Source organism: Lactuca virosa, chromosome 3 (assembly GCF_052849685.1).
Source record: "Lactuca virosa cultivar CGN04683 chromosome 3, Lactuca_virosa_CGN04683_v6, whole genome shotgun sequence".
Classification (NCBI taxonomy): Eukaryota; Viridiplantae; Streptophyta; class Magnoliopsida; order Asterales; family Asteraceae; genus Lactuca; species Lactuca virosa.
This window is the reverse complement of record NC_136428.1, coordinates 306,425,347-306,441,482: the sequence shown is the minus strand read 5'-3', so window position 1 is coordinate 306,441,482 and position 16,136 is coordinate 306,425,347. Positions and strand designations below refer to the sequence as shown.

Sequence of the window (16,136 nt, the reverse complement as noted above, 5' to 3'; positions counted from 1 at the left end):
GTTTTTACATGTTATAGGACATAATGAACGTTTTCGAGCGGTTAAAGGAAGATTTCATCACTCCACACAAACCATTCATCAATTTTTTCATGAGGTCCGAACTGCAATGATGTGTTTTGCAAAAGAAATTATAGTTCCAACAACTCCTAATCCAACAAGACATGCCTCAGAACGACAAAGACGGTTAAAAGCTATATTTTCCGGAGCAGTAGGTGCACAAGATGGAACTCTTGTACATGCAGTTGTGTCCGTTGATCAACAAACGCGATATAGGGGAAGAGGAAAAGGTGAATGTTATCAAAATGTATTAGGAATTTGTGATTTTGATATGATATTCACCTTTGTATGGGCTGGATGGAGGGCATAGCACATGATTCAAGAGTTTTGAAAGAAGTTGCATTTAATCCGACTTCCGGATTTCCATTTCTTCCACCAGGTTTTAAATCTTTATATAAGTTTATCTATATTCTTTATATAGGTTTTATTATCTTTATTCTTTATATAATAAATGTCACTCACCTACAGATAAATATTACCTTTGTGACGTCGCATATACCAACACTCGCGGGTTCATGGCTCCGTACCGTGGCACTAGGTATTGGTTAGCCGATTTTCGAGGACGTCAACCTTTAACTAAAGAAGAAAGGTTCAATATTGCTCATGTTCAGCTTAGAAATGTTGTTGAACGTGCTTACGGTGTATTGAAGGCGAGATTCCCAACCTTAAAACATATGGCTCCTTATCCTTATCTGATACAAAGAGACATAGTCATTGCTTGTGTCGCGGTTCATAATTTTATAAGGAAATACAATATCCAAGATGAGTTATTTGCAAATTTTGAAGAGAACGTTATGATTAATCCTGATGTGCACGGTGGATGGATTGAGGGCGAAAACACACAAGGCATAGAATGGGATTCAGAAGCCGTTGAATACATGGCTACTTTGCGTGAGCAAATTGCTAATCAACTACTTTCACCCGGTTTACTTTAGAGCTGTATGCAAATTAGTATGTTTCTATTTGGATTTTAATTGATTTATGTTTAATTACTTTGTAAGACGATTTGTATTTGGATTTTTAAATGATTATTGTGTAATTTACATTTTGTATGACAATATGTATGTTTTTATAATTATTCAGCAACTTCATCCATCACATAATAGAACAGCAGGGTAATATGGTCATTTTTCATCATTCAGCACAGTCAGTCAGATGTACAATCAAACAGCATGGTTTCTTTCCCAATCAGAAACTTTCCCGGACAGCAACTATCAAACGGGACCTTAGCCAACTTTTAAATATTTATGTTAATATTTCTATGTTTAAGTCATAAGCACTTCGGACCATATGATTGATAGATATACGAAGGAACTTAATTAATAAGCTCACAGGCTTGATCACTTTAGACGATCTAACTTCAAGCATCATTACGTTTCAAAAGCTTTACAACTAAAACTACAACCCAACATTTTCGCATTCATGTATATTTTTACATATTCAATTTTATAAATGTTGAAAGTGAAGTAGAAAAACATTGCAAAAAAAGTGTGAAAATAAGTTGGGCAATAAGTTGTCAAAAAGCTAAAGCCTAAAAGAGCGCATTTAGGATAGCTTTTATGTTCAGTAGTCTGCATGTAAAAAAATATATAAACTGGTACTTTAAAGATATATGAAATACAGTAATTGATTAGCCAAAATTGGCTTTAACCTAATTTTAATTATATATGTAAATGCGTTTTTATGGCATCTTACAGTTATAAAGCAAAAACTAGTTTTCTGCTAATCTGTGCACAGCCTAAATATAAAACCCTAATTAGCGTACACAAATTGACAAATACAAAATGAAAAGCATTGGAATAAAGATTTTCTGGGTTTTATTATTGGATTCGATAAAAAAGATAAGGAACATAAAAGGCAAGTATAAATACAACAAAAATTAGAGAGGAATCATCTAATATCCTGAGCTGAAGCTATGGAATGAAATTGATATAAGTGGACACATATGATACATTATGTATTCCAACATAAACATAAACATAGACATTACATATCTAACGGCGATGAGGGGGTCTTCTATTCAATGCTGAGAATTGGTTGTTGCCTCCACCATGATGATGTCTTCCTCCTCCTCTGTCGCCACCTTGATTCCCACGAGCGGCTGCCCATCCTGCAGTCTGATTGGCAGCACCATAGCCACCACTGTTATTGTAACCCTGGTGTGGATAGTAATGAGTAACGGCATGTGGAGTTTGATGGGTGACACGTGGATCGTATTCGTATCCAGGGGTTTGATGATCTGAAACTGACCTACTACTACTACTAGTGTAATTGGCATGGGCAGGTGAAGCATAAGGTTGGGGTTGAGCATAGTTATGTGATTGTGGAGTAGGATGATAACCCTGCACCATCCTACTTTGGTTGTGATGATAGGATGCTGGTGCTGGTGGTCTAATAGCATGGAAAGGGGGTGGGCGTGGGTCATATGGATGATGATAATGACTATTTCTTCTATCTGTCTTTATTTGTAAGCTATTGTTCACAAGTCGATGTGCAGCATCTCCAAGCTGCCGCCCAGGGTGGTGGTGCTGGTGCTGGTTGTTATAATTATTATTGTTGTTATTGTTGTTGTTATGCTGCCTGTTCTGCCCATTCCTACATCATCAAAAGTAGAAAATCATTCGTTAAGGACTGGAACCTTCTCTTCTCTATCAAAGAACAGAATAAAAATTCCATTCCATTCCATGGTGTGGGTGTTATTTTGTTGGTTTGAAAGATTTGAGGTAAGTTAAAAGAAAGAACAGTAATATGGTACCTTCCGTTCTCCCAGGGCTTTCTTCCAGAATCTTCATGCCATAAAGCAGGCTCTGGTTGTAAATCATCCACCGTCACCGTCTGCACCATAAATTCCACCAGTCAGTCGGTCACAAATAAAAGATAAAAAAACAACAATTGGCATTGCTATATTTATTTATTTAGACTATAATTTAATGAATGATAACTTTTTAATAAATATTTTTAGCGATTTAGATTATAATATTATAATATTAGTTAAGCTTGATTGATTATAAGTAATAAATAAATACATTACATAGTTAGAAAAAACATTGGTGTCATTAATGAAGTATAAAAAACTCGAGCTGAGTTGGGTTGGGATTAAGCATTGTAAAAATATTTTATATCAGAATGTTGGGTTAGGTTGGGGATAAAACACATTCTGAATTTAGTATGACAAGACAATGAACGATATAGCATTTACCTTTTTTGGTGGTTTGACCCCTGCAGGTGGTCGAGATATATGGTTATGATATTCTGGCAGTCTGTATATAGCACATCTGATATGCATGCAAGCAAGCAGACAGTAAAAATTAGATTAGTGAACCCCTCCCCTCGGTTGGACAAACAAACTAACTAACTTTCTAGGTCTATTTTTCTCTCGCGGATAACAAGGCTAAAGGAACAGAATGGAAGGCACCCAAAAGGACTGCTTTATTCCAAGTCCTTTCACCCAGAGCCTGAGATGATCTTTTAGACATATCTCTGTCCTCGGGAGAGGACACAGACAAAAGATCAATAGTTTATCACTAGTCTATGTCCCACCTTTCTAGGTTGGGGAAAAAAAACATTCCCAACTTCTTCTCTTCTGTTTATTTGTTTAACAGGGAGGGCCTACTTCCTTACACACCAACAATACACAATAGCAAAAAGGCAGTGAAAGTTTACATACATGACTTGATTATCCATGATGTCATCCATGCCGTCAACAGGTGAGCTAAATATTGGAGGACAGGGATCTCCGCCACAAAGGGATAGATACCCATTCATCCCCCCACTGCACACACCCACCAATTAAATCAGAAATAAAAATTTAAAAAAAAAAATCACATACGGGCTTGCAAAAAGAAAGAAAGGCTGAATACAAGAAAAAGAAACCTACACTCTTTATTTGTGTATTATACCATCCTTCTTCCATTTCTTTCTAGTATCCACTTCTTTTTTCATACTAAAGTATTCTACTTTAAAAATCTAACCAGTTTCCATTTTTTTTTCTTACCAGGACATTATACTTTGAAAAGTCTACAGTAGTGAAATTTGTTTTGTATTAGGACGACACTGCAATAATGGTAGATACTTATAGTACAATGCTGGAATAGGAAGACAATGGAAGTACTTCATTATAATAAACAAACCAATGAAAGTTTTTGGCTATTTTTTTATTTTAAGCCAAAACTTATAAAATATAAAAAGGGCTAAACACACACACACACACAAAAGGTAGTTTCATTTATAGCATCTTACTTTCTTTTCTTTCTATCATAGCACTGTATTTTGAATATTTTTCCACATTAAGGCATTGTAGTTTGAAAACATCTACCAAATTATAATACTGTACTCTAAAATGTTTTTCTTATGACAACATTATACTTTGAAAAATCTACCTAATTATAGTAGTGAAACTTGCTTTGTATCCGGATGACATTGCTATAACCGGTAGAACATTTCATTTGAAGTACAATGATGTAATAGGAAGATATGAATGTAGGATTTAATAAAGAAATTGATAGAGTATGTTGCTATTTTTGCATTTAATCAATAAAAAAAAAGGGGACTAACTGCAATATAAGCAATGCATTTCTCTTCGTTAATGCATTGTACTTTGAAAATTTTCTTATTAAAACAAGACGTTGCCTACCCAGCTATAGCATTATACTTGTGATTTTCTTTTTCTTATTTGAAAATCATTCTTCAAATAACCTAACAAATTACAGCAATAAAAAACTAATTTGTAATAGGAAGAAATGAAACCAGGATGCTATTATAAAGAAATCAATGAAAATAGGTTGCATTTATCCCAAGACAAAAGATTAAAAATGCCAACAAGTAGACAGACAATGCAATACAAACCTACCTTGCGAGTGGGTCGATTTGTTCTTTGACTTCAACTCGTTCCTTGGCGGATAACTGCTTACATCGGTCGTTTAGAGAGAATATGTATGGAGATAATGTGTGTGATAATGCCACAAAAAGCATGTCACACATTGTGCTGTTTCTCCGAGCCTCTTCCTCCTGTATATAAATCACCAATTCATTTTCCTTCAATAGATACTTTCATCAACAAAAAGAAAAAAAAAAAAAAAAAAAGGCACGAGTTGTGTCCTTATACCGTTAAAGTATGCTCAACTTTTGACACTTCTGCAAGAAGGCGATCTTCATCAATGAAAGGCAACTTTGCTATTCCCTACATGTACGTAATTACCATAAGTTTGTTAATATTTTCAAATACAGAGAAACCCTGTTAAAGGAAAAGGGAAAAGAAGAAAGCATAGTGGATACCTGCCATGCAAAACGCTTCCCATTCATGTCGACTTCAAAATCTAAAAAAAAAAAAGGTGACAACTATTACAAGTCGTAAGTGGTGGTGTGGGATACCAATAACTTCCACCATGGTTTTAGAACTGATCCAAAGGTTACTGGGATAGTCTATAACTTCAAGCAGGCATGGCGTGTTACAAAATTTATCAGCAGCAGCCCAGCCTGCTAGGTGTATTGAGTTGTATGGATTGGATACTCATTCTAGGTGTGGGTAGAGAGCAGTTTGTATTAATCATGGCTTCAGGCTTGGGGTATTAGATTAAAAAAATACTATACCTGTTGGGTAAAAATCGATAATAGGCGAGTCCGGATCCATCATCAACTTTCTATAATGCTCGGGAAGAGCGTGGGAACTGTAAAAATGAACTCAGTTAAAGACATTTTTTTTGTTAATATGGAAAGAATCAAGATAATATATATATATATATATATATATATATATATATAACAGGTTCGACCTTGCAGCAGGAAACACGCCCATCAGTTGATTAAACGGTTTGAATGGGGAACCGAGTTCAAAACTGATGCTTAATTCTCCAAGATCCTTAAGATCAGAAGCAAACGGCGCATAATGATATGGGTAAAACCTGAAAGTACAAATATGAAATGTTTCAATATAATTATTTTTGAGGAACTTAATGCAACGAGGCATACCCCTAAACTCTAAGGTGGGTTTAAAGGATTATGGTTTAAAATTAATCCACCAAGTAATCTATTAATGGCTGTTTTCTTTTGACTATGCAGAAAGAACGACTTATTAGAGAAAGTCATCCCCTTAATTCCTATCTTTTACAAAATTGGCCTCATTTATTTTTTCCTTCCGTTTACCCAAGTGTGGCGTCATTTTCTCAAATATGTTCAAAAACCATTGATCCAGACAGCAGTTTATATAGACAACACAACACTACATGGAAAGACAAGGCCAAAGTTACTTATACAAAAACAAAAGAAAATTAATGGTTGGCCCTTTTTAGAAAAACTAGATCAAGAACTTTTAGATATGTTCCCAACATATACCACACTGAACGAACATCTGACAAGTTGTTCAAAACTCTTATATCAAGAACGAACTGAAAATGCTTCAATGATTCCAAAATCCATCAAGTATAAACAGGTAGTACCAATTAAGCTTTGAGCTAAATGCAAGATACACCAACATAGATTCATTCATTTGTTTATGATAGCATCCTACTTTCAAATCTTCTTATTACAGCATTTTAGCTTCAACTAATCTTATTAAGACAGTGTACTTTAATAGATCCAGCCATTTATACATGTGAAAACTGTTTTGTGTTTAGACAGCATTGCTGTTTTTGGGTACATTTTTTTAAGTACAATGCTATAATAGGAAGAGATGAAAGTGGAATGCTATAATAAACAAATAATGAAAGGGTGTTGCCTTGGTTTTAAAAAGCGTAAAGCGCCCTAAAGCGCTAAAGCCTTTGGGGGCCGATGCGCTAAGCGCTAAGCGAAAGCGCTCGCCTAGAGCACACGATGCGCCCCACATTGAAAAAAATATAAAATATATGGAAATACTTAAAAATCTCGTAAAATCATAGTAGTATCATATTAAATCCTAAGTACTGATACTAGAAATCGTCTAAACTATCATGTAGGATAAGAAATAACTTATGAATTATGTGTATGACTTAACAGTTAGGTAACACACGTTAGTAGCAAACAACTTAAGAGAAAACATGTAAATATAATGACCAAATTTCATCCTTCAGACTATCAGACTTCAGAGTTTTAGACTTGAGAAGAGAATAGAATATGTAGATTAGTATAATGGAATGGAAGTAGAAAACATTAGCAGAGTTGATTTCTGATTACTTGGAGAAGATGAGTTGGAGCGATGATACGATTTGCTCTGTTTGTGTAATCGTGTTTACCGCCTCTAACAATATTGATTCTACATCCCTTTCCTTTATTTATATAAACCTATTGGCCCGTCTAACTTAATTAAAGGCCCATTTTCTATTAATTACCCTAAGCGGTATTAAGCGCTGAAGCGCAATGCGCTAAAAAGCGGGAAAAAGCGAAAAAGGCGACCGACTAAGGGAATCGCATCGCATCTCATTACTTGATGCGCTTTTGGTCATCGCTTGGGCGCCTAGCGCATTAAGCGCGCCTAGTCAGCGCTTTTTTAAACCAAGGGTGTTGCTATCTTTTTGCATTTAACCCTTATTTTTATAAAAATAGTGGCTTTACAATAAATATATATAGAAGAAAGTTACCACTGCCAGGAACAGACACCTTCGTAGTAATAATGCATCACCCAACACAAGCCTTCTGTGTATTTTAAGACCTGTGAAAAACCCATTAGCATATAGTTTAAGGTTCATACTACTTAGATTTATATTTTGTTTTCTAAAAAAAATGGCTAGAAGATATATTTTTTTATAATAATCTTATTTGGGTTTAATTGAGCTTTTCATCCGTACATTACATATCAACTAAGCACAGGACGGAATCAACTGAAAAAGGTTTGGAATCTTACAACATCTCTCCGTATTTCCTCAAGCTCTTCAGGGGAACTTGCAGAGAACTTCTCTTCATAGTACCTCTCTTTCCATCCAGGCACTCCCAATTTTATCTGGCAACAACCCATCATGAGAATAACATGTAAACTATAAATCATAGAGCAACATAGTTTCATTTATTTGTGTATTGTAGCATCCTACTTTCATTTCTTTCTATTACAACATTGCACATGCACATACTTTTTTTTTCTTATTAAGACATTCTACTTGGAAAAATCTACTCATATTCATATAGTATGGTGATGGTAGTTTGTGTCATTGTAGTTTGAAAAGTCCACCCAGATATAGACATAGTAGTAGTAGGGAAAAATAGGTTTGTATGTGGATTACAAAATATAGAAGTAGATTGGTATTTGTAGAATATGGTAAGAGTATTGAGGCATATAAATATAATGGTAACCTTATCTTCCTCGGGCTGGTCAGAATTAAAAGCATCAGACTTGTCACGAAGTATCCCCTTGAGTTTTGTTTTGAGTTCTTCCTTATTGTCAAGTACCTGAAAACAAGTAATACCTTTTTTATCCGAAAAAAGGGCCAACTGCCATATATAACAAATATAACAAGATCTGGATTCTGGAGAGCCAAAGAAGAAGGAAGGAAAGTGAAAGGGTTTGTTTATTCATTTAACTAAAAAGCAGTTGATAATGTGAGTGAGAAGGGAAACATACATCATTTTCAAGACTGGACTCAGCTTGAACAATGGCAGCACCAACAGAAGAAGAGGTGGAGAGGCGTGCAAGTTTTTGTGGTCGGGAATGGTATGGTGAGGGGGAAGGTCCAGAAGCAAGACGTGATCCCTGAAAGCGGCCGACTGGAACTAATGAGTCCGGTTCCATTTGTGGTGCCGCATCATCTCCTCTCATTGCTTGAGATTTTGCTTGAGATTTCTCACGTTTTATCCTTTCCGCTTGTCTCTGCACAACACAAACATATTATTATTATTAATTAATATCCATCTTTCTCAACTCAAACTCAAACTCAAACTAAAACTAAATATAACCTGATGCAACCGCCCTCTTTTCTGAAATATTTTATCTTCGTATGACCCCACCGCCTGAATAAACTGCTCCACTTTCTTAAGGTCTGGCTGGGAGTCAATAACAAAACAATTCAGATACATAGATACCTACTACTTCAATATAACATTAGATAATACTCACCTTGCTTCCATTAGTCAGATACCCATTCAGGTTCCTAAACTCCTTTTTATACACCGCTAGCAGTAAATTAATTGCACCCTGTCAACCACCACCACCCAGATATAACAAATACACCTTAAACAAGATATATATATATTAAAATTAAATTACTCCTACAGTCCTACATGCCATGCTATATTATTCTTTCCAATCCATGTATCTTTTTCTTCTCTTTTTTTCAGCCTAAAGTTTCAGAATGCTACTTTCTTTTTCGTTTTCTTTTTTTGTTTATTATATAGCATCCTACTTTCATTCCTTCCTGTTACAGCATTCAAATTCGAAAAATCTACCCAAATATATAGCAATGTCATCAAATTACAAAACAACTTTCACTGCTATAATTGAGTAACTAGATTTTTTCTAATAAGGAAAAATTCATACTACAATGCTCTAATTGGGTAGACTTTTCATAGTACAATGTCCTGATAGAAACAAAATTAAAGATGCTATGATAAACAAATAAATCAAGGCAAGTTGCTATCTTTTACGTTTAGCCCTTCTCAAAATATTAAACACATCATTTGAATCCTCTTCTTTTAAGATTAATCTAATTGGTTACTTCCCATTTGTAATAAACTTCTCTATGTAGGAATCAAATTAATTTTTATATGCATCTGTATTCTGTCACTATATGTAAATACAATGTATTGGTTTAATGGGGTGTTTGGAATTTCATCTAAAAACTCCTTTTTAACTTATTGACATCTTGAAAAGTTAATAAGTTAAAAAAAAGTGTTTGGATACCTAATAAGGACTTTCAAAACAACTTTTAGTTTAGCCTTTCAAAAGGAGTTTTGAATAAGTTACAATTTGTAACTTATTGGAATGACTTACGACTTATTAGAAGAAAAAACAAGCAAAAGTCAATAAGTTAGTTAGCCAAACACTTTTTAACTTATTGACTTTTGCCACTAAAAAGCTAATCCAAACACTTTTTTAAAAACTACTTTCTCACATTCATAAGGCAATAAGTCCTTTTTAACTTCAAAATGAAATCCCAAACACCCTCTAACTCTACTCTATACATTACTTAGCTACAAGTAATGAATTTTTTTTATTTGTAAAAACTAAAAAATGAAGCATGACAAAAGCTCACGAAAATTTAACCAAAAACTATACATTTTAGTTATTTTCGATAAAAACAAATTATTATTTTATTAGATAGAATCATTGAAATTAAAAAAATAAATAAATAAATAAAGCTGTGTCGTTATAAAATTAAATAAATAAAAAGGGATTTTTATTCTGATTGTACCTCACGTATTTCCAAAGTGGGCATATGTGGTAGAAAGTCGTTCCCAACAAAAAAACACATGAAGATAAAGTCATCAACTATTCGCTCAAAATCAATCTTGGAAGGAGGATTAGGAATTCTCATCTCATATTCAAGGTACTCTCTAAGAGTCCATATGTTGAGAAACTGCAAAGCATACACATGTTATTCCATAAAATACACAGCCTTCCAAGAGCAGAAAATGAATTGGGGTTAAATGCAAGAATAGCAACACTCTTCCATTAAAGTTTCCTACTTCTGTTTCTTCCTATTACAGCATTGTACTTTAAAAAATCCACAATGTCATCCAAACACGAAGCAATTTTCATTGCTATAGTTAGACAGATTTTTCAAAGTAATAAGAAACATAATGCTATAATTGGGTAGGTAGTTTTTCAAAGTAGAGTGGCTTAATAGGATTAGGAAGCAATAACACATAAAATAATGGAAGTTTGTTGGTATTTCTTGCATTTGGCCTAACAAATAATTGCATAAGTTCAGTTTGACAGCTACCTGGTATGGTTTCTTGGGCACAACCTCAGCATTTCCTTTTTCATCAAATTCCCCAGCTTTCCTCTTTGCCTTTCCTTCACAGGTTGCTGCTAAATGACCCATTTGACCACAAAGAAAACACTTGTCTTGTTGTCCAGGAGTAAATACAACCTGAAACAACCCAGTGTCATATGCAAAATACATGTCCGTGCCCATGTTCACAGCAGGATAATGGACTTGATTAAATAAAGTCAATGTGTACAAATTATCAAAATATAGGAGTATTACTATTTCTTTTGACCACACCTCTACTGTTTGATAATACATGCACTGTTATAATCAGCAAATATAGTTGTCTACTTAAGACATATTGCACTCCTCAATTTAACCTCTAAAAAGTGACTCAATGGTTATTCTTTCTTTATATATTTTCTTCTCATATCAACCCTTGTCCCAATTATATAGCATGCATGTCAGGTGTTTAGCAGAGTGTAGTAAGCATCACTCACTTGAATAAGATAATATCAATAAGCATGGATCACTATTAAGTTTAATAAACAGAGATCACTGGCACTGGACAGCATTAGGTGTAAATAAAATCTAGAAAAATCAAATTAAATATACTTCTAAGTTAAAATCAAAATATTATAGTATTATTTTCCATTCTGTTTCCTGGTAAGCAAAAGGTCAAGAGATTACAGTTCCTTCCCCCTACTTTATTGCAGATACAACTAGATTAAGGTTTGTGCAATTATACCTCTCTAAGTATCGAAAAGTGGACTTCATGGGTAGCTAAAGCCAACATGATGAGATCAGCATCCTGTAGTTTAAAAAAAAGATCAAACTTTAAGTGGACAGTGCCAAGTGTCAAATGTAATGAATGAAAACGAATAATACCAATCCGTATAAGCAATGGCGGGTGTTTGGATCAAAACCAGGAAGGTTCCTTTGTAGCCGAATATATGACATTATCTTATGTTCCCCTTCACCAGGAACATTAGCATCCGAAAGGATAACCTTCAAAAAAGATCAACAGGTCATGACTTGGATAAGTTTGCTTCTGCAATAAATGTTCCTTGAGTAATTTATGCAACTTAAATAGTAGTATATTATAGAGTGGAAAGTAGAATGTCCTAATTAAGAAGAAAACTAAAAGTGCACATGCAGTGCTGTAGGTAGGTAGGTAGGTATATTGAAAATTTAGAGAAAGAATTTACCTTTATAGGCTTCCATCCAGGATCATTGTTTAATCTTTGGTGAACATAGTACTGGAGAGCAACGGAGAGAACAGCCATAAATTCAGTCCCAGGGGTGATGACATTTGAGTCAAAAGTTTGTGATTCTTGTTTGGGAGGAAGCTTTCTGCCTTCCCTCTCAAACTCCTCTCTAAGCCTTTCCTCCTCAGCTGCCTACAAAATGCAATTTCTCAACCCATGCACTCACATACAATAATAAAAATTAAAAACTGAGCCAGAGCCCCTTAGTTAGAGTTTGATCGGGGTAGGGTGTTTGTTTGTTACACGTACCGCATCTGCTGCATCTTTGGCTGCTCTAAACCGCCTAGATCGCTGCTGATTCATTTTTGCCCTTGGAGCAACACCATCTACACCACATTTTTTTTCAGACATTTTTGTAAGAATTCATTATCAGTTATAAAATGAAATATGATATTACAAGAATTTTTCAGGCTTACTACACACCAATAGCCATATAAAGCAATTTCCTAGGTCGCACCATCACAAAGAGCCGATCGATGTAGTCAAACATGCACTGGAACACCTCATTAAAAGAGGTTGGAGAAGGCTGCATTCATCACTTTTCATTATTAAGACACTGCATAAAAAACTTACAATCCTAGGTGCTGTTTCTTTTTCACTTAATAATAAAGGATTTCTTTTACAAATTACAAACATGGTGACTTAATTTGTTGTTTGGACCATTTATGTATATTCCAGGACCTCCCAAAAACACTCTGACCTGAAGTTACTGGTTACAACACCCCACCACTCCAAAAACATTTATGAATCTTCAGCAATGTTACTTTTTATATTACGATTTTGGTGAATATGTTGAGAGTTTTGTTATTGTCCCTTAAAACTTTTGCCTCCATATGGTAACATGAGGTATTGGCTCCATATCACTTCTAGACAAGGATAAAATGGTCAATCATTTACTCTCAATAAGACACTTCATTCGGTCAAAAAGACTTTGCTATTCAGCAATTTCCCTAGACAGAATTCATTCATCATACAGAGCTCTATCCATTCAACAATGAATGGAAAAAAAATAATAATAAAAAAAATGAAACAGGCAGTTATTGTTACAGATAACTCCAAGACATATCTGTCATCAATGAGGAAAAAGAGTAAAACAATGTTTCTCACAAAACCGCATGATGTACGTTATAATAGGTCAGTTTAAGCTTTCTCGTTTCTGTTACTACCACAGCCCCTAATTATGGGTTCATCACATAAGCTGCTCAAAGGCCCCATAATATATATAGCCAATTTTAAGGATGTAGTTATGCTTGCTTTAAGTAACCTCTGGAGGATTAAAACCTAAGAAAGAGGCAAAGAGATCTTTCCTCCTGCATGCTTGGTACCATCCTTGAAACAGAGCTTATCATTCATTTATCAATCCAAAATAAAGGATACCGAAATGCCATGATTGATTCCACATGTATGTTTCATTAACCTCAATAATGATGCTTTTTAGGTGAGATAAATGTAGAGGGTGAGATTTATTGAAAGCAGTAGACTTTGGGGACTAAAATCTCAAAGGAAAAGTCCCCACACGAGTGTCCTATCCATAGGAGAGGTCTCAGGTTCAAGCCTGGGTATAACCTTTCTTGCTATAGGGACAGGGACATAGTGATTTACCTCCCGCATGGGTCACGTATACCCTTTTAAAACCTCAATGAAAATTGGTGTGTGTTGTTATTTGAAAAGCTTTGATATGTGGGTTTTGCTCAATGGTTTCCGTTCTTCCTTGCTGGGAATGTTCCAAAGCAACTTTTATACAGGAAGTGCTATGGGCTTCTTTGTGTTTATGTATTATTCTATTCACCATAGACCATCATACAAACAAACTTGAAAGATTTATTAGGAAGTAGATAATAGTTGAATACAGATTAACTAATTGCAGGTATTTTGGCTATACAAATAATTGAACAAGAGTGACTTTTCTAGGCTCCAATATACTAGGTACCCATACCCTTTCGACCAAGCTAGTGAAGTAATTTGGCAACAAGACAAGTTATAAGGTGAATTTTATATGCAAAAGGGCCATTAGGTTCAATATAGAGCATCTCAGCCATGAATGATATTCTTCTATTCTCCAATGTCAAGGATTGGAAGAGAAGATTCCAGGGTTGAATGTGAGGCTAACTTTTTAGTGTATCACATTCCTTGTGGATTATTAAGAAGCGTTTACAAATAGAATTATAAATGGTTACTCTAATCCTATGAGCTCTCAAAACCTTCCGAGTTTTTTAATCATTTGAAGAAAATATCGATGAGAAGCACAGGAAACACATGACATATAACTACAAAAACAAATTATCTCAGACTAAACATACATATACACACATAGAGAGATATAGATATAGAGATAAATATCTCTATTGAGAGAGAGAGAGAGAGAGAGGATGGTTACCCGGTCTTCGGGGTGAAAACAGGGATGGATTATTCCGTTCATATCGAGATAAAGGTTGTCATACTCAATTTGATTAGGGTTAGGTTTACTTGTATCGACGGGAATTTTAATGCCGTCAATTTCCACGGCTTCTTCCTCTATAACATCAACAACGACCATTGGGTACTTCTCCGCTAGCCAGCGGTAAAACGCCGGTACTCCCATCGCCGCCGAAGATATGTATCGTGCCCCGCTGCAAAAGGTCCAGAGCGCCGCTTTGCGTAGGGGTTCGTCTTGACAATCTGATTAATGAGGAAGAAGGGTAGGGTTGTTTTGTAATTTTGAGTATCAGGCAAATGTATCATGTCATGCTAAGTTATAGGTCGATGCCAAGTATCTCTTACAAGTCTTTTTAGACGGACTCAGATCAAAGAGTCAGGGCTCGAATATTTTTTTCACCAATATTTTTTTCACTCCAAATTATTATATATATATATATATATATATATATATATATATATATATATATATATATATATATATATATTAAAGTTATGAAAGATTTTAACAGTAAAGTGGCACATTTTTTTGTCAATTTTGGTCCTCCAACTTACATCATTAACCCTTCATCTTTATGCTTTTGTTCACAAACAACCTTTTCACTTTGTTTTGAATTTTTCATAACCCTCGCCTTTTATTACATATTATTAGTTTTTAGTCTTTTGGCAGAAATGGTCCCTCATCATTATTATTATTATTGTTAGACAAAATTACACGATTGGTCCCTGTGGTTTACCAGATTTAACATTCTCTTTTTGGTTTTAAATTAATGTTTTATTTATTAGAAAATACTCACCCAATACCATAAACTCACCCACCATCTGCCATCACCACCACCACCACCGCTAAAATTACATAAATGGTCCATATGGTTTACCCATGGTGACAAATTCAGTCCCTACTATCTGAAAAGACCAAATTACCCTCACATTAACGGATAAAAAGCAACCAACATGTTACTTTACTTTACAAAGCAATACCTTCCGACCCCGGCAACGCTGGGGAATCTTTTCTAGTTTTGTATATATATTTGTAAACTTTGATAGTTATTGTAAACATCTATATCTTTATAAGGGATATATACACTAAAGTCCCAATATTTTCATCGATTTGACAAGAAAGTCCTAAACTTTATTTTTTTTTACAGTAAAGTCTAAACTACCGGCAATATTTGACACTTTTACCGTTTTTTCCCGGTTAGCCGGTAATTAGGACTTTTTTGTCAAAAAAAATAAAGTTTAGGACTTTCTTGTCAAATCGTCAATTAGGACTTTACTGTCAAAAAAATAAAGTTTAGGTCTTTCTTGTCAAATCGTTGAAAATATTAGGACTTTAGTGTATATATCATTTTTTTGTTAGAAATTTAATGGTATGATACTCTTTAAGCATAAGAGTTATTGAAACATTTCTAGTCAGGTAGATCCTATTGAAATCCTTAATGTTTGCTTCTTGTTAAATCGTTTTTATAATCTCAACAAACCAATATTGAAAAAAATGGAGATAATCAAGAAAGAAAGAAATAACCAGGGTTGTGTTGGCTTTTTGCAGTCCCAAAAATGGAGAAAC

At 34.5% G+C, this 16,136-nt stretch overlaps 1 protein-coding gene across 1 annotated transcript; it reads right to left on the bottom strand.

The window, feature by feature from the left end:
* Positions 1-1,851: 1,851 nt before the first annotated feature.
* XRN3 (5'-3' exoribonuclease 3) lies at positions 1,852-14,875 on the bottom strand. Its single transcript, XM_079086473.1, has 23 exons — positions 14,532-14,875; positions 12,578-12,680; positions 12,404-12,480; positions 12,095-12,286; positions 11,775-11,894; positions 11,635-11,697; positions 10,899-11,048; positions 10,368-10,532; positions 9,074-9,151; positions 8,914-9,000; positions 8,582-8,827; positions 8,314-8,409; positions 7,871-7,966; positions 7,608-7,678; positions 5,829-5,957; positions 5,647-5,723; positions 5,332-5,372; positions 5,162-5,236; positions 4,907-5,064; positions 3,725-3,829; positions 3,257-3,332; positions 2,813-2,892; positions 1,852-2,652 (listed from the first exon to the last, which is right to left on the bottom strand). The coding sequence occupies exons 1-23, from the start codon at positions 14,733-14,735 to the stop codon at positions 2,052-2,054; spliced, it is 3,090 nt and encodes a 1,029-aa protein (XP_078942599.1). The 5' UTR covers positions 14,736-14,875; the 3' UTR covers positions 1,852-2,051.
* Positions 14,876-16,136: the final 1,261 nt, after the last annotated feature.

Coding starts and splice junctions, on each gene's coding strand:
- XRN3 (XM_079086473.1), bottom strand. CDS start 14,735: ATGGGAGTACCGGCGTTTTACCGCTGGCTAGCGGAGAAGTACCCAATG. Junction 12,481..12,577: donor ATTGCTTTATATGGCTATTG/GTGTGTAGTAAG, acceptor AATGTGGTGTAG/ATGGTGTTGCTCCAAGGGCA. Junction 11,895..12,094: donor CTGGATGGAAGCCTATAAAG/GTAAATTCTTTC, acceptor TCTTTTTTGAAG/GTTATCCTTTCGGATGCTAA.